Raw genomic sequence first — 27,672 nt, 5'->3', positions numbered from 1 at the left:
AATTAAACTCAGAGATGCTGTTTCCTGTTTCTCTGGCATAAACAAAGAGGCCATTCCACTGGCCTCTCCATAACCTGGATGTTCCAAGGCCACATCCCTCTTCTTTCCTTCCACTTTCCCTAAGGAGAATTCTGGGTCATAAAAGAATAAGAATTGGTATAACTTTCCTAAAACAACTTGCGCTTCCTCTGCGTTTATATTTGTGTCGTCTTGCTATAAGACGAGCTAACATCTATTATTAATTGATGCACTAATTAAAGCCATACTTACAGTTTCCATTAGCTTATTCCCTAAATTCTCCCGAACTGGCTGTCTGGTTTTAATCAAAACCAAATGGTAGTCCAAGTTCCCAGCCTGGAGCAGCTAGGAGGAAGTCATTCAGTGGAGGCACAAGAAAGCAGAAAAGATAAACAGATGATAGTTCACAAAATTTGTGTCGGACGAAGGATGCAGATACTGTGAGCTGCTTTAGAGATGTTATTCAGGGACTCTGTCATGCTAGATGGAAGCAGTTGCAAGTGGTTAATGTCAGCAAGACTGTAATAGGATCAAGATGGAGTCTGTCTTCTGCTTTTCCAGCACTGGATTTGTATAACTGGAGGATTCTGACTAGAGGTAATACAGCATATGTCAGGACACAAGCTATTTTAATTCTGTGAAGGATTCATGGGATCAGAGAGATCATGAAGAAAGCATTCTATTTACTAGATTCTTGGAATTTTATTTACAGATCTCAGGTATAGTATGTAAGGCTATAGAGTTTTAAATTGTAAGTAATGTAAAAAAGGATTTCAAATTTAGACGAATTATGGCATTAAAACTAAATTTGTCTTTCTCTCTTAAAAGAGCTGCAAAGGTATTTTGATAAGTTGTGCCTAGACATTTAGCAGACTGGAAAAGTTGTAGATGAGGGAGAGAACTATGTTTTCTTTCTTTCTTTCTTTTTCTCTCATAAGCTGTGTGGGATAGAAAAAAGCTCTAGGACTTTATGACTCTCCAGCTAATCACCTCAAGAGCTTTGACAAACTCACTTCAGTTCTGTGTAAAATCAGAACTCCTACAACGCCCAGGCTGGCTCTGCTCTCCCCCTCCCCTCCGCTTCGTGCAGTCTTTCTCACATGCACACTCCTCAGAGGCAGGAAATGCTTCCCAGGCAATCTGGGCCTGGTTGTGGAGGCCCCTTTCGCAAAACATCAGTCTGAATTTAGTAGACAGAAGTCACTAGGAACGCCTTGACAGACTCCTGCTTTAGCTAAGGCTCCCTCCAGCTGCGGAGGGTGTTTTTGTTAGAATAACACACTGCGTAAAACTGCTTAGAATAGAGCCATGATCTCAACCACGAAATGTGAACTTATATTTTGGAGAAACTAATGGGGACGGACTTCTTTCCTAACCTGAGTGTTGAACAATGTCATGCCTTGGCGTTTCAGCTCCTCGTTGTCTAGGTAAGACACTGTGAATATCTATCTTTATTCTTTGAGGCAATCTTTGAAGAGGTAAAAAGATTGGGATAAACGTTAGCATCTTGCACCGAGTGGTGATTTCCTAGGTTTTAGAGGAAAGCCATGAAATCAGAAGTGGAAAATGTTTAATAAGTAGAAAACTGTGAGTCAAATTATTTTTTAGCAAAGTGTCAATTCTAAAATAGACTCCATAGAGACTTACTCTTTTCCTCCATAAACTAAGATGTTATTTTAATTCCTTTTTGTGCTTACCTTATTTATGAATAGAGCTATAACACCAAGTTTCCTATTACATGGCATAATATAAAACAAACACATTTTCTTACACGTAAGTGTAAGGTGTAAATGAATTCTTTTTATCTCCCCTTATTTTGCCATCAGGGAGAGTAGATAGCACTAGAGTGATTTTGCTTAATATTAAATCTCAAAGAATATTTTGTGTCTCATTTAAAATATGAAAATTGGATTTCTCAATAATTCCCTAAACCATTTTTAACCATAGCTCAAGCTGCTAAAGTACAAATTAAATGTTTCATTAAAAAAAAAGTAAATACATGAAATTTCATCTATCCTAATCTGATTTCAAAAATTTAAATATCAGAATTGGATCTAATTTACATTAACTTTCCCTAATTCACTGTTCAGATCATATTTTATGTGAATTTTTTTGAATAATTGGAGTAAATCTCAATGACAACAACATTCATTATTACTGTTTAAGGCAGCCAGAAATCACTACAATTATATGAAAAATTGATCATGTGTTTATAATTCATATAATCATAAAATTACATTTCCACTGGGCTACAGTCTCTTTAAGGTATTTTAAATGTTTAAATGTGCAATATATGTAGGAAGATATTAGTAATGACTGAAATAACATTGACTTTTAATGCATAGCATACTGTTATATTTACATTTGTGAATATTTAGAATGAAAATCATTATTTTATAGAAATAATATGCAATGGTATGTGAAGGGAATATTCATGTATATTTCCAAATCTATTAGATGAACATAAAATATACTAAATGAAAGATGACAGCTATTTGACAGTTGAATCATAAGAAACCAAGTGTTTCAATTGTAAAATTTTACTTAGTACAAGGTAACCATTTTCTGTATTAGCTAATTATTTTAAAATTCTATGCTGGAATAATATATTTATAAATATTCACTATTCACTAACAATTTAAGTCAGATTAAGACTTAAATATGGCAAAGAGAACCTATTTTTAAGTATGTTAAAAAATAAAATATTGACTTATCTAAATTATGATTTAATAAAATCCCTGAATAGAATTTCAAGGAAGGAAAATAAAGTAAGGTACCACTAATCTAACACTGTCCGGAGGTTGCCACAGGGAGCTAAGCAATGACATTCAAAAGTAACCTGTCCAAGGTCACACTACTAGCTAATAGGAGAGATGACAGTGGGACCATAGTACCCTGTTTTATAATTCATATGTCTTTATACTACGTCGTTATGCTCTCAAATAATGATTATACAGAATAAAATATGCACATGTCCAGTAAAAGGCTACTTGACACAGAAAATTGGAGTACAACTTTAAAAAAACATGGCTTAAAATGTCCACCAGTGTTACAGTGGGAGGGGGGAATTCATGGTTTTAAAAAAAGAATCATATTTACTAAGTAATAAAATTTTCTCAAATGCAAAAGTTTTCTTCAAAAGATGTAATATGCTTTCAACAAACACTTTAAAGGAGTAACTTATTTGTAACTATTTTGTTACATTTTGCAAGTATGCCAAGAAAATCAATCCATATGCTAGTAAGCATATTAATTTAAAATTAATGTTTCTGAAAAACATAGAGCTACCAAAGAGTTTGTCCGGTTCATATCCTTGTATTCAAATGATATCATAATGAACCTACACAACCAATGATGTTCAGAGATTTTACTACCCCTCATTGGAACTGGTTTAATGTACACAGACTTTCTATCTTTTACTTAAATTTCTGTTGTACAGCCCATTTCCAGTCCTATGAGTTTTTCATCAGAGAAAATATAAAAAGCCTAAATGGACATATGAAAACATAAGTGTACATTTCTAGGCCAAATAAGCCTGCTTCCTTTCATCTTCCCTTCTACAGCTTATTTTCAGTCCTTAACTGGATTATGTCTATTGTGAGCCTTCTACAAGGTCTTTTAGTAGTAGAATACAGAATTTGTTACACTATATAAATAAATGTCTGACAAGGGCAGTATAAAATGGGAGAGTTGGCTGTTTCATCTGTATCATACTTCATACATGACAATATATGTTGCTACGCATGCTGAAACACAGCACTTTCCAAGGCAAGAGCCTTTCTCATAAAACTAATATACGTCATTTCTAGTATATGCCATTTCTTTAGAGAAAATGTGTGTAATGATGCTTTTGTCCCCCATTTTTATGAAACAGATTGGATTTCCTGATGTTATTACCACTTAAAAGTTACACTATTCAACACCTCCAGAGTCACCACACTCCACATTATTGGAATGAGGAATAAATGCAGTAAAGCAATAGCCTATATAACTGACTGTGTGATTCCTAGAGGGCCTAGTAAAAGAGAGTGCAGCATGTTATTTTTTTAAGGACATTATAATAAAAAGGAAGACATTCTAGGCATGATTTAAACTTACTTATAGAGGATTGGATCTTCGAGGCTTAAAATAAGTCTAAATTGGGATCTTTAAAGTTTATCTCTTTTTGATCCTATTTTTTTCTTCTTGGGGAATAAGTGAATTGGTATCAGTATTATCTTACAATGAGAATCTCTCTATGGAAATCATTACAGTACAGCAAATTTCCAAATGACCGATGACCTAGATCTGGATCAGAGAATTTTATTATCAAAATAGGGAAATGTTAAGAATTTAATACATGAGAATTTAAAGAGGATAAGGAAAAAGTAGAAACCTCCAGATTTGAAAAAAATAGTTGAGTATCGTGGCTTCTTCCCCCATGAATGATGAGCCCCTCTTGTGCACAACTTAAATCAAACAGGTTTATGAAGAAATCCAACTCCAGACCGACTTTGGTGTGGATATAGAAATACAACGTTCACTTCTTTGGTTATATTTTGGCATCAAATGCTTAATAAATGGAAGCTATTTTTACTATTACTATTATTATGATCACCAAAATATTCTAATGCATATATATATGTGTGTGTGTGTGATATATATATATATATATAATATATGTGTGTGTGTGTGTATATATATATATATATACATATACACTCATATTCACTTGGTAATAAAAACAAGCTCAAATGTATATAAGTAGATGACAAAGTAATCTGAGAATTATAGATACTAAATACAGAAGGCGAAAGTTGATAATATAGATAGCAATCCCTGATAGGATATCAACCTAACAGAAATAGCTAAGTTTCCAATGATTTCATGTTCCTGATTGTGGTGCAAGTTGTACTTATTGGATGACTGAAGTCTCAGTATCCTGTTGTCACCTAGCTATCTGAACACCTGTGTTGTTATAGCCATATCTTTAATATTTAGTGATTACTGTGTCTACCGTTAGAGTGTTCTTAGAAATGATACTAAAGCTAAAAATAGGAAGTGGCCACTTAAAGCAAAGCCATACCTCACCATGCTGACAATAAAGCATTATAATCCATGTCCCTTGTTGAAGAGAAATATATTTTTATAATAAAGCAAAACCACAGTTCAATCATACTGCTTTTTTGCCATACAAAAAAAAAAAAGAAGACAACAAACTCTTGATAACAAATTTACCTCTAAGCTGTTTCCTGTTGCATGAAAAATTCTAAGCAAAACAAGTTCAGAGAAAAGGCAATACTTTTCTTGGGTTATGAGGAATTCTTAGATAAGAGAAATCAAGGCAAAAGACCAAATGATTAATTATTCATTAGTGAATTTATTTGCAGAAATGTCTAACACACAATGTAGTTCTAAATGCTCAAAGGGTTCTACATAGGATGGAACACAATTATTGAGAAGATTGTTTACTTTAGAAACATGAAAATCCAAAGAACACACAGATATCTAGAAATTATTACATCCATGATGCAATATTTTCCTCCATAACTGTGTTAATTCTGGATCTCTTGGAAACCAATTATCCCCAGAAAGATCTTAGTGATATCAGGCAATATCATGAAACGTTCCAAGATTTCCTCAAATTACTTGTGGGTTACTTAAGAAAATATTAAGAGAATCTGGAAACCTTGCTGAACTGAGCTATAAAGTGGTGGTAAGTCAAACACTGCCAGTATCTGGGCTCCTCCCTGCAAGAAAATTAGAAACTGCTAAGGTTACATTAAATAACAGGAAACTAGAGGTAAATATAGGGCACCATAGAAATAATACCTTTACATTAAGATTTCAAATCACTATAGGATATCCCCAATCTCTCTATCTTATTAACTGGACCCTTATCATATAGTTACAAAGTGGGTCAGTGTAAAAATATTCTTTTCTTGGTTTAACTTCACTCTTTATTCTTGCAAGGGTGCAATTTAAAGAATATAACCTACTTTTAATTAAAAGGAGATTATTTCCTTTCCAGAGTGACTAAAAACATGCTATGGGATAGGTATTATACACCTACATATTTTAAAATAGTAGTAGGAAGGCAACATGACCTAAAACTTTAACACAGGACGGGTAATTAAGAAGAAAGATCCTAAGGGAATCCAGAAGTAACTCTAAGGAAAAAGTAGAAAAATAAAGAGAAATTGGCAGTACTATTATGTCTTTATTTTCCCTTCTATTAAATATGTAGGATTTGTGTGAAAGTGTTTAAAAATTACCCAGAGTTCAATCATATAGATATAGGAGAGAAAAAGAGAGAGGTGGGGGGAGAGAGAAAGAGAAAGAGAGAGAGATCATCTGTGTTCTGAAAAGACAAAACAAGATATCCACATTTGAAGGGACGAATCAAAAGTTGCTGCCTTTTCAAGTACTGTGAGTGAGGTGTCCAGGAAAAGTTGGGAAACAACATAATAGAGAATTCCTCTTTTCATATGTATTTATTTACTCATTTAATGCATTTATTTATGCATATGTATTTATTTACTCATATGTATTTATTTTCTCATTTAATGCTCTTTATATATTATTTCTATACCTTATTCTTCTATTCAGATAATATTTTAGAAAGACCATAGCTAAATGGGTTACCAAGAATACCTGTCCTGAATTTCAGGAGTTCCCAGAAGGATTGGGAGAAGAAAGGAAGCCATAAAAGAAATCACCTTGGAATCTCATGGAAAACTGCACTGACATTGGTGGCCAAAAATAAGTACCCAAACTGCCACCTTTATTTTCTGAAAGTGTGAGACACGTATGTGTGTAATTGTGAGGTGGTGGTGTTCTGGGTAAGGAAGGGATAGAGGGGATTGGTTTGGTCCCATGGGATATATTGTAGAGGAACTGCAGGCATATTTATTGTCTGATTTTACTATGAAATTCCTCTCAGTGTGGTCACATACATCATATAATCTATTATTTCCATGTTTTTTTTCTTAGAGGCATTTCATGTAGAGAACTTTAGGATTTATGTGAAATGACTATCCACTAGACCTGCTATATAAATTTGAACCTGGACATTCCATTCCTTGTTCATTGTGTTGAATTCCTGGCTTCTTATTGCCATATCTTTTCCGTCTTTCCTTTTCTTTTCTTTTTTTTTTTTATTCTGTCATTTGGATGGAACTATTGCTCCAGTAGTTTCTTGAGGAGAGGAAAAAAAGATTTAAGGCTTCTTATGTAATTTCAAGGTAGAGGTAATTTCCCATCAGAATTTTGAAAGCCATATTTGCCTGTTTTATTTCTAGTGCTGCAACTGAAAAATGTAATTACATCCCCATTCCCAACCATTTAACCTATTTTTCTTCTCTTTCTGATAACATTTATGATCATTTGCTTACCTCTAAATTTACGAAATTTCACAATATTTCTTGGTATCATCTATTTTTATTTTTTGTATTATTGAATTCTCCATGGATTCTCTTCAATCTGAAGACTTGGGATCGTTAGTTCTGGGAAATTAACGGATATTTTTTTTCTTTGAAAAATTTCTCCCATCAATTTTCTCTGAAATGCTTCAGAGAAATGTGGTTCCCTGCCAAGGTGACCAATGAATTTTCAAGTTGTAAGTAATTCTCTGGAGTTTATTGATGCCTCTGCTATCTTTCCCAAAGAGATTATTCTGGTGTAGTAAAAGGTGAAGACAGAAAGAAAGGAAAACTTCCTCCATAGAGCAGAAAATCTAACTAAACTCCCATTTGACCTGGATGTGTCAGAGGCAGGAAAATTCCCACAGAGGGTCTCATTCATGGATTTCTTCCTCTGAGAGCTCTACCTAACATTTACACTATTCCTACACTACTCACCATTAAGATAGAAAGGATGGAAGGGGGGGAGGGAGGAAAAGAGGAAGGGAGGGAGGGAGGAAAAGGAAGAAGGGATAAATAAGGGAGGGAGAATTGATGACCCCCTCTTTTGTCTTAAACTTTCCTTGGTATTTGTGGCCATGTGAGAACTTATTATCCTTGTTTACATGAGTTTCTCCCATGAAATTGTCAGCCTTTTTAGGAAAAAATAGAATATCTTATTTAAGTTTATATTCCTAATGTTTAGCAGAGTGTCTGTGGCCCATTGGGAACTAAATAAACATTTGTTGAATAAATGAGTGTGATCAGTCAGTGTTGCTGTCAGTTCTACAGGTACTGCCTACTTGATTTCAGCCACAAGTCCTGTATTTGTGCCATATTCTCCCAGGCTATAAAATCAACAATAGGGATTATCATCATGCTCTTCTTCCTTGAGGACAATTTCCAGAGCAAAATACCTATAAGGTATGCGTTTATCTCAGAAGCAAGTTCACAGGAAAGCAGGATCATTTGATATCAGATATATGTCAGTGATTCTCAATAGAATGTCTCCATTTGTTGTCATTTTTTAGTACAATAATGGTCAGCTATAATTAATTAAAGATATATATATATACTGTATGACGTAAAGTACTTATTTTATAGAGTGTTAAGGGCTACAAAATTAACCCAAACAATAAATTTTAAATCGTTTTTGTGTCTAAATACCTTATACGCTAATATCACAAAAAGTAAATTTGGACATTTCAAAAATGTTTTCCAGAAATGTTACATAATTATAGGTACATACAGTCTCTTGTAATATTAATACTGTGGTGTTTGAACACATGCATTTAAGAAGTGAAAACTCCCCATGGAAATTCACTTCATAAAATCAACACCCTGGAATGACCTACACTTTTCCAGACCCTTCATCCAAATCCTCAGCAGTTGAGCTCATTCTGAATGAAACTGCATAAAAGGGATTACCAAAAAAAAAAAAAAGTAATAGAAATTTACAAAATAAATACACAGTAGTTAAGAATATAATTTTAAATGAGGCAGCTTGGTGAGGTGGCTCATAGGGAGAGTCAGGACTTTTACAAAGACTACTCAATCTTACAAGACAGATTCTGGACAATTGAGATGATTAGAAAATGAGACTAATATGCTCAGCTGCAATTGAAAATAATCCAGTGTTCCTTTTTAGCATTTTGTTCAACCTTTCGAACATGGAGGCAGATATTAACTATAAATCTTACAAGTCAGAATTACACATCAGGAAGTGTAAGAAAGACATTTTTTAAAAATCTATCAAACCACAGGATATGGAACAAGCTCTCAAAATGTAGTGATGATGGTCGTAACGATAATTAGGAAATTTTATGTCTTAAAAGTAAGGACACCCTACATTCACAGGACTGATTTGGAAATATCCAAAGAACCTAGATAAGAAATTAGGACAGAAGGAGTTAATACTCTGTTGGCTATACCTAATTTATAATCTCTCTTTGTAGCTAGATTGTCTTAGAACTTGTACTGTCTACCTTTGACGCTATAAAAACGCTTACCTACTTGCCAAGGTTGAATGAAATAAATTAATTAATATTATGTAAGTTCCTAAACACAAAATTTTAATGTAACCTGTTTCCCAAGGGGTTAATAAAACATTATTTCTCCTTGGTAGAAGAAATGAATCTAGAATTCAGTCTCAACTTAAATGTAAATATGGCTTAGGAATGACACAGTAATACCAGTTAGGATTTCTTAAGTTAGCCTGCTCTTTCTACACTAAATGTAAAAAAAACGAAAGCATCTAAAACAGAACCTCCCTATTACAACCCAAATTTGCCCATGAAAGCAGAAATTTTCTGACATGCATCTATGTGTTTTTTCCACTTTCCATAGCCTCCCACACTATAATGACTTATGCATTAACTTCAGGGAATTTATATTTTCTTTTGAGTGCAGAATAAATGCCAACATGGAAAATGTGAACGCTGACCATTTTCAAAGATGGCCACAGACCTTTGAGGGAACCAAATAGTATCCAGAAAGGTATTTGGTCAGGCTTAGGTACCAAATTCTAGTACATTCCTTAACTTCACTGGTCTCTACAGGATGGGAATATTTACTTTTCTGGCATGTGCTTAAAGCTTAGTCAGAATAGCTTGAAATTTGGGGTGAGGAGTCAGAGTCCTTTTCAATACACTGAAGTGACCCCAAACCAGCACAGCAGTTAATCTTGTTTATGGTTGAAATCAATAAGCCAATCCATGTTATGTGCTGACAGTTCTGTGGAGTAAAACCTAGAAGTGTCTGCTCTTTAAATGTGATTTTTCTTTTACAATCCGGGAATTGGGTTTCATTATGAGACAACATTTGGGTTAGTCCTTTTTATAAGGTTGAGTTTACAATGGTATAATTTGTTTCCTTTAACTAAGGATTTGAATCATTCAAGGCAGTAGCGATGGATACCAGGAATGTGTTTATATTCTGACCTTATCTTATGCCTGGTTTGCTTGTTTACTCAGATTTTTTATGGCCAAATTCTAACAGAAGTATACAAACTAAATGCCATAGAAGCCAAAGAGAATGAGACTGAAATTTCTGAAAAATTGTCCCAATTGCCTTATCATGCTCACATCTTCGTTTTGGTTCCCCTGAATTCCTGCCTGAGGAGTTGGATTTTATACATACAAGAGATATGCGGAGGGAAGGGGTGGAGGTAGGAGCTCTTTCCATGAAGACAATGAAGTGTGTTAGCTACCCAAGCCTAGTCGTAGAACGAAGGCCTAGGTTTGAATCTTAGGCCTAGGCTTTCTTCCTAGATGTGTAACCTTGGGTGAGTTGTTTAATTTCTCTAAGCTTCAAGAATACTAGCTTGCTAGCTAGTAGTAGCAGTAATAGTATGTAAAGTAACTGTATTTATCCTGAAGCAATGTAAATGGTATGTGTTATGGTTTCTTATCCATGATTTATGTGTTAATATGACTAAACTGGATTATTCCATGTTTCTTAGTCACTCCCTGGAGTAAATACATTCTGCTAGTTTGGGATCTGTATTAGCTTTTTCACACACTAATACATTACAAATGTTGTCTCTATATCTCAAATTTTGCATGAACAGTTCCTTGGTGACCTTTGTTATAATTCAAACCAAACAGCATATAGATTTCTGTAAAGACTTGTATTCACAAAAGCAAACCAGGAAATCATGTAAGTTAGAGCAGCAAGTTTCTTCCAGTGAATTTTAAGTATTTCAGTCCAAATATTTTCTTAATGGAGTTTTACATATTTAATAGTTATATCTTTATGCACTAATAGATCCATCAGTCCAGCTACATTTGAAGGTATTGTCAATGATTTTTTTTATCACAAATATTCAGGCTACTGTTTAAAGAAGTAACACTATTAAAGCTATTAAACATAAATTTTATCATCTCTTTCACTTAGTCTTTTTAGCACAGATTAAATGTTCTCTTTTCCAAGATATATTTTCGCTTTGCATCATATCCTGAACAGGTTTTTTTTTTTAATTTTTTAATAGGTGGCAAAATGACAAAACTTGCTCTCTTCTTCAATCAGTGAATTTGAAGTAATCTTTCATCAAGTTCCATCTCCTTTAGTCTCATATGGAATGTATCTCTCTATCTGTTGTTAAACTACGATGACATGTCTGTAGCTATCAGAAAGAGAAGCTGGGAAGAACATGTGACCCAATGGATGGGACAGCCTTTTAATTCTGATGATCATAACACAGCATGTCATCATGGACTATTAGCTGACAGCTTGCAGGCAAGGATGGAAAAAGATGCAACTCTAAATGCAGACCGCAAAGAGAAATGTGTTTCACTACCAGACTGCTGTCATGGATCAGAGATGAGAGATTTTCCTGGGAGGCCAATGGGTCACATTTCAAAGGAGGTGGATGAAAATGACAGCCATGAAAGTGAAGATCGGTTTCTTTCTCTGGAGGCCAGCACGGAAACACTAGTGCATGTTTCTGATGAGGATATCGATTCCGATCTATATATTACAGATGATAGACAGATTTTAACTTCCCAAGGCCATAAAACATCAGACCAACATAGCGTCAAAGGAGCAGGCTCCTTAGTAACGATGCTGCCTATCACAAAAAGTAACCAAGACTCTTACAACTCCTGGGGAATGGCTGATGGAACCGATTTAGTGCTGGTAGAGAAAAGGGGGGAGAGAAAAGTTATTGAAATTATAAGTAAAAGCTTAGAGCTTTGTAATGATATAAGCTTAAATGAAATAAAAGATGCATCCCAAATAAATGCATGTGAGTCATCGAATGTGAAAGATACTGTGTCTGAGAAGCAATTGCTGAATTCTGCTGTAATTGCTCAACAACGAAGGAAACCTGACTTCCCTAAAGATGAGCATGAAAGAAACACCTGCAGTGTTATACAAAATGAGTTCTTCTCTATTCCTTGTACAGACAGAGAACTGCCATTATTAAAAGCAGATTCTGGAAGCTGCCTCCTGCAGCCTCCTTCCTGCCCGAGTGGAATGTCAGCTGAAAATGGCCTGGAGAAGAGTGGTTTCTCAAAACATCAAAACAAAAGTCTTCCAAAGGTCAACTCAGGAGATGGCATGCAGTGTTTACACTTAAAGGAGACTCTGGCCACCCAGGAACCCACAGATAATCAAGTCAGACTTCGCAAAAGAAAGGTAAGACATATGTACAGATTATCTAGCTTTTGGACTTTTGTAAACATCTTTGTTCCCATCACTTATTATTTTGTTAGCATTAAAGGGAGATGGAGATGTTTCTTTTGCCCTGTCATGTAGCTGTATAACTCAAAGAGTATCTTCTTAGGGAAACCATCAAAATATGTGAAAATTAATATAACCTACTCATTTCCCTCATAATGTTTATAATGATTTATGAGCATTCTATTTTGGGATTGTGTTGAAGACAGAATTGATTTCACTTTCTTCAGTTGGAATTAAATAGCCACCAGATAACCCATCATTCAAGACCCATCTGAAGAGTGATCTCTAATTCTTAGAAAGTCATGGCATTTTTAATTTAATATTATTTATTAGGGCTTGTTTATTTTGCCCTTTAAAAGACATATTTTATCATGACAAATGTGACATAAAGCACATATTAAAAATGACATATGTATGTATGTGTGTGTATATGCAATAGTAGCCCCTCCTCCAAATATGATACTGTTTTAAATGATACCCTAGTACATTCACTATCAATAGATCAGCTTTTCTTTAACTCTTGACCAAAAAGTACCAATAACTGAAATTATTATTATTATTTTTTTATGTTAAGGCCACTTTGACTAATCCTGTAGATGCCGTTCTCCCCTAAGTAGTTTCCAAGTGACAGAGCAAGGATTGGAGTGGAGCTAAATGAAGCATGGGTTAGCCAGTGAACTCTTGACCAAAGTTTCTCATCCTTAGGATTTCCCCAGAACTCTTCCAGCAATGTAGTGCTCTATAATCCCGATGTAAATACAAATACAATTTCTTCTGTAAATCTAATGTGATCATTAGCACTGAAAAACCCTTGCAGGTTGGACACTGTTGTGTAAGATCCTTGCCACTCTCTTGATATATTAATCCACAATTGCTATTCTAACACAAAACTAATGTTCTTAGTTCTTTTCAACTGGAGCTATCTACAATGAGGGGGAAAAAATCTCCAACTCTCTTTGTGGTGAAGAAATCTGGTTTCCATAAACTGTGGTTTTGCAAACAAAATAGATCAGTAACATGTCATAAGTTAGTTTAAGTGAAGTCAAAGACTTTACAGCAAAGATCAATGTGCTCAAACTATATGCCAACAGAGCATTCTGTGCTTCTGACAAACTCTTCCTTCCTTATATAAATTGTATTAAAATGTTAATTCTTCATGAACTTGTTTAAATTAGAATGCTCAGATTAGTTATTCAGAAATTTCCATATATCCTATCAAATCTGTTGGAGTGAATGCAATAGTGACATAAGAAAATATTAACTGACCTATGACATAGTTCCCCTAAAATAAGACAAACCCTGCCTAACTGCCGACAGAAACATTAAACATTCCAGAAACATATGCTCACCACTTGGACATTTATATCAATACTAAGAATGCTGGAAAGAATTTGCTCTTGGACATGTCACTATAACATGGTTGCATTATGAAAGCTGTAATTATATCTCATTTACAAGTTCTACTTAAATATTCTATTTTAAGCATTTCATCATTCTAAAGTGTATAGCATTGTCTAGTGGAATGTTTGCTTTGACTCTACAACTCATTTGGGATGCTTTGTAATGAACAGATTCAATTCAAAATTTTAGATTTGGAATTTACTCTGGAAAAGCGTAGTTATAGGAGGAGCCTCTAGAATCAAAATGTGTAGGAAATTTTGTTCTATTTGATATTGATGAGAGTTAAAATACCTTTTGAATTGGCAATTAGCCATTTTAGAAATTTGCCAAAAGAAATAAAACAATTTCATAAAAATATATGTACAGAGATGTGCATCATTGTATTGTATGTTACTGACCAAAAAAAAGAAGCCAAATTTCCTATCAATAAAGAATGTCTAACTATTGTTCAGAATGCTATGTATATGCTATAGTTAATAATAAAATGCTGTGTATAAACTAAGTTACAGTTTGGAATGCTACACTGCCATTAAAAAGATAGAGTGAGCCATGTGAACTAACTGAATGATGCTCATGATGTCATGTGTATCTGAGAAAAAGACAGTGGCAGACCAATATGTATAGCACATCCAACCTTATATAACAAAATATGTGGATATAGATATACAGATAGATAGAGATAGAGATAGAGATAGAGATAGAGATAGAGATAGAGATAGAGAGATAGACAGGGGGATAAACCTCTCTATGTGACTGAATATGCCAAATTCTACCTAAGTAGGCGTACAATTGTTAATAGCAGTTACTTTGAGAGAATGAAATTAAAAGGGTAGAAGCAAAGGATTTTCACTTTTTACCCTATATAATTTTTGTAAAATTTCATAGAATTATGGAAGAAATATAATGAACAGAGGTACAAAAACAAAATAACATTAGGTATATAAACTATTTGAAGCATTTTCTACATGGCACAAAACAACTCTTTATCTAGTTATTATGATTATTATTACTTTTATGAAATAGAAACACATATTTATAAAGTTTTTAAAAATATCAATCAGGGTTCCGATCAATTACTCAATTCCTAATGTCAGTGCATCTAGTTTAAAACACATAAGCCTTTTGGGGAGACATACGTTTTCATGTCTAAGGTATTAGGTGCTAGATTCTAAAAAGAGTTTGCTTAATTGTATGTATCTTTAAAATTATTTGTCAGCCATGGTGACATCTTTAAGATTAGAACTTGGAAAGGTAAAAGAGAATATGAGCTAATAAAATTTCAGTTAGAGAACTTTAATCATCTCATTATCTGAAGGTCATGTGAGTGAACCAAATCCTTCGTTGAATTTATGAGCGAGAATTGTTTTGGTCAGGATATAATCAAGATTCTAAAACTTGAAAAAACTGAAAACAAAAATAGAGCTTATAAGAGTGAACCTCAGAATGTACTGAAATAGTAGTACTCCAGAGATACCATTGTACTTTAGATATAAATTATCATCCCTTGAAACCTATAAATCTTGGCAGGCATTCATTGTTTTGCATGATGCATTTTTTTCTTGTTTTGCAATGATATTTCTGACCTTCAAGGGTAGCCACACACATATTTATTAGGAGTTTCAATTAGAAAGGACTGCATTTGTAGTATATGTAAATATTAACCTTTTAAGCTAATAATTCCCCCAAAATGATGAAATATATCATTAAATTGAAGCCGCTGAAATCAAAGGAAGACCAAACAGATTATGAACAGACATTAGCAAATGAGCCAAAATGTCGTGTGGAATATGACCAGCACTTATAGGGTGTGGGTGGGGTAAGGCAGCTGGTTAACAGCAAATCTTAGAGAAAAATTCCAAAGAAATCTGGAGGAGGTAGACAGTCTAAGAAGTGGTCTCTTTAAACCAAATGAGATGTGAAGATGGAAAATATGTAGGGAAAGATTTGAGGTTAGCCTTTTTTTAGAGAACTAGTGTATTTGTTCTTGATGGTGGTTTACTAATTAAAGAGAGCCCAAAATTCAGTCTTCCATAGAGCCTATTTAAATAGTTCCCAAATTTTTGAATAACCATAATAATTACATAAATGTAAGAACATATTTTCATTTGCTCACATAAAACATAATCCATATTACAAAGCAAAATAAATTCCAAAATATAGTGCAAAGATGATCTGAAATTTGGGAAGAAACCTAGTTCCACATTTAAACAAAAACTTCACATTCCAACAATAGACTAAACTATATCATTTATGCATGGATTTCACTGCTATCACAGAAAACCAGCATAAAAGTGGCTTAAACAACCTCTTTCTCTCACACACACGTAATAATTGGGAATAAGCAGTTCTGGACCCATGTGCAGACTCTATGTCATCGAAACCTGATACCCCATTTTATCTCACTACTCTGCCACCTCAGGCCCTTATCCACATTCAAGTCAGTGGGAAGAGGAATGTGTGCAGGATGGCCACACTTGTGTGTAAAGGTGGGACCCAGAAGGTGTACACTTCTTTTTCTCTCTTATTCCCTGTGTAACAAGTTACTTCCACGGCCACACCTAGCACTAAGGGCTGAGAAATGGAGTCTGCATTCGAGACAAGCAGCTCTTGGCTAAAAATTCTATTATCAGAGAAGAAGGGGAAATTTTATATTCATAACATATAACATAAATATGACAATGAACAATACCCTAATATAGATATATGCCATTATATCATGGCATGTTATGAAAGGAATAAAAAGGCTGCATATTTGTTCCATGATATTCTGTATAAATACCTGATGCTTTAATTTCACACTACAGAACACCTTTCCAGGTTAGGAAACTGTTTTGTATGTTAAGGTGATGTTGATCAAATGCTACACTTTTTCTTGTGGAAAAACCATCAGGCGCAAAACATTATTTTGTACATATTGTACTCCATCTCTGAACAGTAGCAATGACTAATAAAAATGAAATGTTTTCTCCTTACCCTATCTTTAAAATATGCCTATGTATGAGTCTTGTAGCATGGGGAGGTTAACACCGACTGATTAGTGACATACAGAACATAGTATGCAGAAGATAGAACGGACCAAGATAGGGGGCCAACTGGAAGAATATAAAAGGGAAGGAAAAACTTGTCTAAGAAATAAAAATCAAAAAGATGGTTAAGCTAAGGTCCCAAGATATGTTGAATGAAAGCAAGGACTAGTGGGAGAATTAGAGTTTGTTAATAAGCCTGGTATCAGTTGACAAAGCAGGGTAAGTATATAGAGCTCTCTAGGTAGATTCATAATAACAGCATGGTTTACACTGAAGTCACATTGATTTTTAAAGACATAGGCCTGTTGAGCAGATTGTATTGTTTTTAAACTTTGTTTCCCTAGGTCAAGAATTAGAGTTGGCAAAGAAAAGTTGTACAAGATAGAAAGTTGGTCTGTAGATGGATAACACCAACTCACCTCGGCCATGTTTTTAGTTGGGTTTGTGTCCCAAGTAAAACTGGTAGCTTTATGAAGGCTCATTCTGTACCCTTTGGTCATTGAAAACCATAAATTATTTCATGCCATTTAAACTGGTTTTGGCCTTATAAACAACTAGAAAGCCAAAAGCATATTTGTAAATAATTGGGGCTCAAATACTTTGCCTGAGAACATAATTCCCCTAACGCCAACTAGAAATGCAAAAACATTTAATTATATGATAAAGAATAACACTAGATACAGTGTCTGATAAAATCAATCAGTAATAAATATTGAGGATTTTCAACATCCCAGGTCCTATTTTATATACTTGGTACACCACCATGAGCCAGAGAGCGGAGTTCCTTGCATTGTGAAACATAGAGTCCCTAAAACACTGCTATACTTTCTAAATAAGGTGTCTGTTTTACTAACACATAGGCTAGCAATGGAGGGAGGGAACAGTAGTGAGAAAGAGAGAAGGGAAATGGGGCACAAGGAGGAGTGGCAGAGGGGGGGTGGGGAGAAAAAGGAAAAGAAAAAGAGAGATAGAGCTGGGGTGGGGAACACAGAGAGAAACAGAAGAATAGGCTACAATAGGGCACCAAAAGAAGCACCGTCACTTGCAAGGAGAAATAACAATGCAAGTCCTTGACAAAAAGTAGATTCGTAGCAGGCTGGAATCAGATTTTATTTCAATATGATGAAGTTATGGTTATCACCAACAGAAGTTTAACAAGGAGACAAGGAACATGAATTTGACTCTAGCGATTACAGAGCAGGTGGAGATGAGTTACTATTATTATCATTTCACATAAGGAACTCTGCCAACTTGGACTGTAGCTCCACCAAGCTGAAGATGAAGCCCTGATAAGCTCAGATATCAAGATCCACAAGCGTTTTCACATTGGAGGGACTTTCCCCAATTCCCTCAGCCAAGTTAGTTGCTTGATTCTTTCTTCATTCATAGAGGACTTATTCCTATTATCATGTTTACTAAAAATTAATTTGATCCCACCGTAACTAAAACATAAGCTTGTTGGGGAGGACAGTTTTGTGTCTCAGTGTTGGCAACTCAGTGTTGTGTCTATAGCATCCAGTCCATTTCTTAGAACCCTCTTCATAAATGTTTGAATGAATAAATATCCCTGTCATGGTAAAAGATTTATTTTCAGAAGACAATATCAGGTGTCAATAGTCCAAGTTGTAAAGATGCAGAAGTTAAGTCAGACAACCAAAATCAGTGACCATATATCCCATACTTTATACCATAATCTCTTCTCTTTCCTGCTAGCTCCATGCTAAAACAGGGCATGAGAGAACAGAGGGAGAAAAAATTATGTATAATCTGGATGTATGAAGCAACCTTCAAGTTTAAGATTATTACTACCCTTTGCCCCAAAATAACTAATTAATTATAACTAATTAGTTATATAGTAATCTGAGTGGTAAATGTTATTTAGAATGCCCTCAGTTGTCTCCAGAGAGGAGTAGGCAAGAGTGAGTGCAGAGGAGGAAAATATTAGAATCGTCATTCACTTTTATTTTTTAATTTTGTATATATTTAATAAGATACATAATATATTATTACAAAAACAAATGCATTATAGTTTATAAGTAAATATCATACATGTGCTTGCTGAAAAAAATGTAATAAAAAACGTTGGGAGGCCACTGGTTAGAAATTTTCTAGCTTTTCTGCTTAATATTACTTTGAGGAAGTTGGGAGTAGACTGAAGGAGAGATGACAGGAATAATAAAGAAAAAAACTGAAAGACGAGTGAGTACAAGAGATTGAGGGACTTTTGTTTAAAGAGTATTAGACAATAGTAAATTACTTTTTAAGTTCTATTGTGAAAACCACATAAAGTGGGGAGATTTGTTGCCAGGTGCCTTTAAGTCAGAAAAATATATTCTGAATGAAAGCAATTAGATCCAAACTTTTCTTGTTCCAGATTTTTTTTTTAAGTAGTTATGAAGTGTGATGGGCCTCTGTTCCAACCAGTGACTTGAACCAAAACTGCAATTTACATTATTAGTAACAAGATCATTAATAAGTTCACATTTATCCAACATCAGCTTTTATTGGAGCAAGAATTAATACAAGCTTTATGATGTTATTTTAAATAATTAATAGGTATATCAGAGCCAATTGCACATTAGAGGCTATCATAATAGTGAAACATTTAGTTTCTTCCTCACGGATTTCTTTTACTATAAACCAGGACCAACTTATTAATCTTTTAATACCAACAAAGCCACCATAGATTTTGGCTGCCTCCCTCAAAGAAATGCCAGTATCCACAAAAGTTGGGATAACTGGCATAGCCTACATAACAGAGCCCTGCCTCTGTTATCTGGGCACTAAACGCAATGGTGCCAACAGACTATTTTTTTCTGGCTCATGTTCTTAGAAATAAAGTACTTCCCCCCGCTGCCAACAAGATCTCTAGTCCACAGATAAGTTTCTAACTGTCAAGAGAATTATAGTGCTACTTTAGAGATAACCTCACAATTTTCAAAGGAAACATAAACAAATAGGAAAGTACACTTTTATTCTTTTTTCATTTCTATTTCTCCGTTGGCATAGGGATAAACTAGTGATTAATGAAACGCTTCAATTTTTGGTTCTATTTTTTTGAGCCAGTGAAACTTCAAAAGGGTTTACTGCTTTTTATATACATTAAAAGTTAACCCAGAGGTTTAAAAAAAATTAAAATAGCATCACTATTTGGTCTAGAAAATGAGTAGCTTGGTCTGAGCTTGATTTTCTAACCAAGAGATTAAAGCGTAATGACGAAAAAGAGCACAATCTAAATTGAGGGGTGTTATTTAACCTTCCTGAGCCTTATATGTCTCTGGAAAATGGAAACAAGAGTCCCTACATCACAAAATTGTTAGGTACAACAACAACAAAAAATGTTAGGAACATCAAATGAGATAGAAAAAGTGATTAAACAGCTACATAGTACAACCACTAGAACCACTTATTTTTTAACCAAAACTTGAGGTGAAGATTTGACAGTTAAATAACAGAAGAATTGCAGAATTATATCTGAGAATAAGTCACATTCTAGTGAAATCTTAATTCACAGCATATATAGCCAGCCAGGGTCACTAGCTACTCTAGTTGGAGATTTCCAGAGTGCTGCACAGACCATGTTAAGTCTTCACAGCTTCTACATAGAACAAAGTAATTAAGCCAATGGACTCTGACAGCAAACTGCTTCCCGCCCTTATAGTTGGATGTTAGTTATTCTCCCTGTGTCTCAGTTTTTTTCATCTGTATAATGGCATACCTCACTCTGCTGTTAGGAATATTAGATAAATTAATACATAAAGTAATTAAAACAGTCTCTGTACATAGTAAACGCCATGTGACTTTAACTAGAAGTAGTAACTATAGTCATTGTTTTTTGTTTGTTTGTTTGTTTGTTTATCTTATTAAATTGCCATAGTTATAGATCTAAGAGTAAGCTGAACTATCTGGGAATAATTGTATGGAAAGTAACAAAATTTAAGACAGGATTTAGAAAGTAAGTCAACACCCATGGACATCGTTGCTATCTAAGCATTATATAATAGAGCCTGGAATATGTGTTCATTAACTAAATCAATATTAAGTCCCTTCTCTTTCCCATGCACTTGGCCATGTGTGCCAAAGACTCTGAATAAGAATCATACATGCATCCTTACCTAAAGTTGTTTACACACTAGTAGGGGCACCATAACACAAATAATAAATTTAAAAATATTCATCTCAACTAATTTTAATAACTATTACTATTAGAACCTAATGTAATATTAGGTTTTGAACCATCTGTACAGTAACATCATGGTTCAATCTCATCCAATTTAGAACATATTAAGATCTCTGGAACTAGAGCATTAGAGACAGGGGAGGTGCTCCATCCATGAGGAAGTCAGAGCGGGCTTCACCTAGTGGTGCCTGAGCTGTGCTTTGAAGAATGCAAAGACTTTGCACTTGTGAGAATGAGAGAGAAGGATCTCTCAGTACCTACTTTAACTGTTCTTGAGAAATACATTTTAAAAAATAAATTTAAAAAAAGACACAGGCTTAAATCTAGGGAGTAACTGAAATAAGCAAATAATTCAAAAAAGCCATTTTGTAAACAGAAACTTTTAAATGCTAATGCTAAGGGTTTCTTTCTTTCTTTTTCTTTTTTTTTTTTTTTTTGGTGTTATGAAAATCAAAAGATGACAGTATTTCATATGCTGTACTTTAGCTTAGGCAAAGCAGGTTTCTGTTGTCAAACTTAGATTTTCAGCTAAGTAATTTCTAGGCTCTCTTTACCTGAAATAAATAAATAATCTAGATTTCAACATACTAATGAGTGCTGAAAAATGTTATTTGCTCTACAGTTAGTATTTGATTAGTTAGCAGAAAAGTAAGATGAAAAATCATGAAAATTTGCTTGACGACTAAAACATTACCAGGAGGCATACTAGCAAAATGGTTCAACTCTAACCTGATGATAAGATGAGACAGTGATTCCCACTAACTTGCATAACCTCATAAATATGTAAGAATCATCTATGGCATGCTATTAATTTTTTAATAATTATGGACAATTGTAACAAGATAAATTAACAGCATAATTGACTAAAGCACAAGAAGTGAAAAAGCAAGAGAATAATTCCTTGTTTGTTAAAAATTCAATTCTGATTATAATGCTTCACATTCTACTTACATATTGGCCTAATGCACAACTGGAAATTTTCTTTCAAGTCACTTTGAAGAGGTACCCAAAGGCATTTCAGTCAGAGTGTAACAGATGAGAAATGTACTTCATAAATATCTGATAAAGATGAAATTTCAATTTTCATCTTACTTAAGTATAAATTAAGAAATGCTTTCAAAATAAGAACCCATAGGCCCTATGAGTCATGACAATTCTCTGATGGATAAAAATGTGTTTAGAGGACAGCACTCAACGACCGTGCTACTCGCCTTCTGTTGTTACATGACCAACTCTGATCGGAAAAGATTAGTGCTCAAGCTCAGCGTGCTGGATAAGAGCCTTCCTTTCCAACATTATCATTTAAATATTATTTAGATTAAATGTCAATTTATGCCAGAAAATCCACTTATGAATTTCTGATTGAGTTAAACTTTTTCTTAAGGGAATTATGTAATGTATAAAGCCCAAACTTATCGCAGGAAATCTAAAAAATATATATACATATTTAAATGAACTTATTTTTCAGTATTTGCAATATATATATTTCCAATATATATAATTTTTTAGTATTTGCAATAATCAAGCACAATATGAAATGCAGTATTTGGCTTCCTGCAGTAAGTACAGTCTTTACTGGAACTTGGAGTAGAAGAAGTGACAAAACACATGGGAATTAAGTAGCAGCTACCTACAGCAGCAACGCAAGCAAGTTGGCTGATGGTACTCTGCTTTCACATGTTTCTAAAGGAAGTACAAAAGAAAACCGGAAGCAGGCTCAGCCTCTGCGGTAAATATCACCTTCGAGGCCTACGGACCATTTTTTCTCTGGCAACCCACAAGTCACAGGGAAGTGGAATTTCAGTCAACACAGCTGACCAGTGTCTACCTTAAGAAAGAAACAGCTGAACAGGACAATAGTTACTACTCACAGTATATATTTGCCATTGTATAGATGGAACTTTAATTTTCAATCCATTCCTCAATAATATTCCTTGCATTTTTGTCTTCATTTTGCTGTAAGACGGTAACATGGTGTTTGGTGTCCTCTCACATGTTCATTTACCCAACACACAAGACATTGTTCAGTCAACTACACTGTGTAGGCAGCATCCTACAAACCACTATGGGATGAGGGACAGAGAATTTGCTTTTCATAGGTTCGTGGAATGTTCCAGCTGGAAGAGACTTTAAACGTCCTTGCATTTCACTTTAACTGGAATAATGCGTGTGTGTTGACAAGGCCAAGGAGCTGTAACTTAGAGTGCTAATAGTGGTATGTCTTGTTACCAATGCAAAGTTGCTAACCCACAGAGAAGATGCTGAATTGCATATTATCATGGAAAAGCTATAATTTAAAAGTAATCAGAAAGAATTGGCCAACAGCAAAATGTAACACAAACCTAATATTAAGTTTTTTTTGAACGATGAAAGGAAATGTTTTATCCTTCTATTTCAGACATTTGTCCACTTTGTATGCAGAAAAAAAAACAGCTTTGAGAATTTAACAACTATTTCAGGTATATGCTGACAAAAATATAAAATACATTTAAAAAAACTGAAAATAGAATCTAAAATGAAGTTTTCCTCAGCTTCTCTAGTTTTCTAAGAAAATGTTGCTCTTTCCTGAGGCATGAATTTCCATTTAATTCAATTATTCTGTACTCTTTCCCTGTGATCAACCTAGACTTTTATCATAAATATTATCTCTATCCACTTAGAAGTTACAAAGTGCTTTCTCTCAGATGTCCACAGTGTTTGGGTTGAGGGATGATAAATTTTAAACAAGCTAAAAAGTATTTCAAACAAGTTCTATACTGTGAGCAATCATTAAGGAGGCCAGGGAAGAAAGGAAACTAGCGAGTGAATTGCCATATAATCATCATGCAAATTTTTTTCTTTTAAACATATTAGTAGTCATGTAAATTACTAGATTTTTATACTTAAAATTCTGTCTAGACTAGAAACAAAAAGCATGCTAAGTTGTGCATCAGCCTATTCTGGGCTATTTAAAATGGAAATACATCTATTTTTCACATGCAATACCTTATGGTAATTGTAATCCTAAATTTCCAAACTTGACAACTGAGACCATTTATTTTCTTGATAGAGAATAAATTGGCAATAATTGTATTGCTTACAGTAAGTCCATTCATGATGAAACTTAATTACTAACTTCCACATAAATCTTTTCATTTTTAAGAGGACCAAATTTTCTCAAGAGATATCAATACAGAAGTCACTACATTGATATCGTGCCTGATACATGTGACCTACTGCTCACTGTTCGTGCCTCCACTATTCCTTTCTAAAGTCAGAGGGCTGCACAATACTGAACTGGAGCTCTGGTTATTATACAGAGCACCACGGCAAAACTTCCTAAAGGGTGAGGATGGTATACGCATAAGAACAAGGAGAGCTGCAGACTCAAAGAGGGGACGTTGTTATGCTGTTTATTATCAGCCTACATTAAAGTCACTTCACATATATTGTTTATGCTGAGAGACTAAAACAGAATAGTGTGAATAATAAAAATGGCCACATTATGGTTTCCTACACAATACGGGGACTCAGGGAAGAAAAAGAAAAGTCAGTCTCTACTGAGGAGAAAATAGAAATGTGTTACTAGATCCCAGAAACCCCTGCTATTGGAAGGGAACATAAAGCACCCACAAAATCATGTTTAAAATACCAAAGAGGTGTAGCCAACACACTTAAGGTGAATAACAACCTGGTCTAGGGATTTAGGTTGTGGTTCTACGTTCAAATCTGGAGAGTTATATACTTGACAGTGTTTTCAAGTGATTGCTACCATTTCAACTGCTTAACAATAAAAGTTGACTTTGGAAGAATTATTAGCAAATGATCAAATACTTCCTTCTGAGGTTGCTGGCCAGGCCACGATCTGATGCCTGGTAATCTCTCTCCCACGTGTCAGTCATTAAGCACCCTCTGCTGTGGCCAGTGGGCACCCAGGTGAGAAGCAGCCCACGGGATTTTTCCCTCGGTGTGCAGTACTGCTCATTCTCCTTGAGGAACTGCTTATGTTTAAAGTGACATATTTACATTCTCCCACTGCTGCTGCCTTAGTTCTTTCTGCACAGAATTTCACTATCACTTTGATAACACCCTTCTGCATTGCTAACCTTCTTGTGAAACTTTTTAAAATCAAAAGAACTAAACAGGTACATATAATCAAGAGTGAGTTCTAAACAATATCCACCACCCAAATATATAGCCCCACCCTTTCACTTAGGAAGGAGTTTACAAAGTCAAATTTACTTGGAAGTGTCGTGCGGGGAACCCTGATCACTGCGCCATTTGTCGTGCGAGGGGGCCTGCGGGGCCTCTAGTCCCGCTCCCCACGTAAGAATGCAAGATATGGCTAGGCCAAAAAGGAACATCCACGGAGCCATAGGTAGGGGAGTCATACCACTATAGTCTCACTGGTGGCACTATAGTCTCACTGGAGGCTGGAGCCACACGACGTGTGACCTGCTGTCTGCTTTTCTGCCTGCCAACCCACCGACTCACTCTCTTCTCTCTGACTCACTAGCACAGCCACGGCAGTTACATCAGTGGCCGAGTTGCCAACTGGTCACAGCTGACGGCCAATTAGCCACAGCTGACCGCCATCTACTACCCGAGCCAACACCCCTCCACATGAGTCCGAGAGCCTGGAAACCACCCTCCGGGACTCTGTCCCCACAGGAAGCAATGCAAATTAAAGTGCATCCATAGCTCTAAGAACTAAAGAAAATTAACCCATGCAAAAGATGTGTTTCACAAATTCAAAATGTTTATTAAAAACTGCTGCTGTTAGATCTGTATTATTATATGTCTACATACACCTGTGGACTAATCATAGTTCTAGAAAGGTCAGATGAAATTTTATAAACAATGTAGAAATGCACCTGTGAATTTAGCCGTCATTAGCAATTCTTGTGAAACAATAATTCTACATCTTCGATATTTTTCATCTCTATGCTTTTTGTCCCCCTACTATCTCTTGATCAAATTACCGCAACATCATCCTAACAGTTTATTTGGGCTCAGTCCTAATCCCCATCAATCTATTCTCCATACAGTGTCCCAATTAACTTTATACAATGCAAATCTGTCCCCCTCCCCTCCACAGCTTTAAAATTCCAATATGCTAGACAAGGTTTTCAAGGAGTCACATGTCGCGTCCAGTGCAACACGGGCAGTGAGAGAACAAGAAGGGGTGGCTTTAGGTTAAGTTTTAAGAAAGAGAGAAACAGAGACTTAATGCAGTTGAATCTCAGAGGGCCAAGGGTCTCACAGTCCTGAAAGACTGGAGTGCAAAATCAGGCTGACTGGTGGCTTTTATTGATTATACAAGGGAGTAAAAATTATCTTATCTACAGTCTGTGAAACTCATCCATCATATCACAAAGGTAATTTAATCCAATTATCCCTGCCTGCAAACAGCAGGAGCAGAAAATCCTATGATGGCTTATTTAAGGTGTGTACCCTCCTGGGGATGTCTCATGATAAAACTTTGTTGTTGAGCTAAACAGGGAGAGCTGATATTATGGCTCTCCTAACTTCTCTCACAATCAGGTGAGAGGGAAAGCCAGTGTCAGCAGTGGCTTCCTTTAAGCAGGAGGAAGGGGAGGCACTGCTCCTTCCCATATTTTCCATAGTAGCTCATTGGGGGTCCCCACACGGTTCCGCCTATCTTAGGTTGTTCCTCACATGAGAAATCTTATCTGTCCTTCCTTGGATGGCAAACCATCTTTTGGGGACCGGACAGAGAGACATTAGGTGTAAACATAAAGATAAGCAAAGTCCCAAGAAGGCACAGTCTCACAGACTCTTTTTTCCTTAGGGAAAGGTACGAGGAGACAGTCGGCTAGACTGCTGCCTGACAACAGTCACAATCTTACCCCTGTTTACCTAGAGTCTTATTTTATACATCTCCTCATCTCACATTTTACAGCCACATTAAACTACTCTGAGTCACTCATTACCTTCCTCATCCAGAAAGCTCTCCCCAGACCACCTTCCTGCCCTTGCCATTCTTCAGGTCTCATATTACACGTCACTTCACTCAAAAAAGTCTTCCCTCAACTCCTCAGACTGAATTGGGGCCTCCTTCTATGCTGCCCCCGTACAGATTCTAGCATAGCATTTACCACACTGTGTTGGAATGACCTAGTCATGTGTCCATACTGTAGAGACAGAAATGTGGCTCCCCAAAAAAGGTGTGTGCATGTCCTCACCACTGGAACCTGTGAAGGTGAACTTATTTGGAAAATGGGTCTTTGCAGATGGAATTAAGTGAAGGATCTCAAAAGGAAGTTATCCGACATTACCTGGGTGAACCCTAAATCCAATGTCAAGTGTCCTTATAAAAGACAGAGAGCAGAAGACACAGAGGAGAAGGCTATGTGAAGATGAAGGTAGAAATTGGAGTTATGCAGCCACCAGCCAACGAATACCTAGAGCCACCAGAGATGGAAAAGGCAAGAATAGGTCCTCCTCTAGAGCCTTCCAAGAGAGTGGCCCTGCCAACTCACTGTAA

At 35.4% G+C, this 27,672-nt stretch overlaps 1 protein-coding gene across 2 annotated transcripts in view; it reads left to right on the top strand.

Moving 5' to 3' along the window:
* The window catches only part of DLC1 (DLC1 Rho GTPase activating protein), a 392,372-nt gene that overhangs the window by 12,255 nt on the left and 352,445 nt on the right, over positions 1-27,672 (top strand). Inside the window, exons 1-2 of one of the 2 annotated variants that reach the window (XM_074329716.1) lie at positions 1,150-1,445; positions 11,386-12,533. In XM_074329716.1, the coding sequence (XP_074185817.1) occupies positions 11,511-12,533 (1,023 nt within the window). In that variant the 5' untranslated portion in view covers positions 1,150-1,445; positions 11,386-11,510. Of the gene's footprint in view, positions 1-1,149; positions 1,446-11,385; positions 12,534-27,672 lie in introns of those variants that run through there. The other variant, XM_074329717.1, reaches the window with a different exon arrangement.

Source organism: Rhinolophus sinicus, linkage group LG04 (genome assembly GCF_036562045.2).
Source record: "Rhinolophus sinicus isolate RSC01 linkage group LG04, ASM3656204v1, whole genome shotgun sequence".
Lineage (NCBI taxonomy): Eukaryota > Metazoa > Chordata > Mammalia > Chiroptera > Rhinolophidae > Rhinolophus > Rhinolophus sinicus.
Note: the sequence above shows the minus strand (reverse complement) of the source record. Positions and strands in the feature narration are given on the sequence as shown.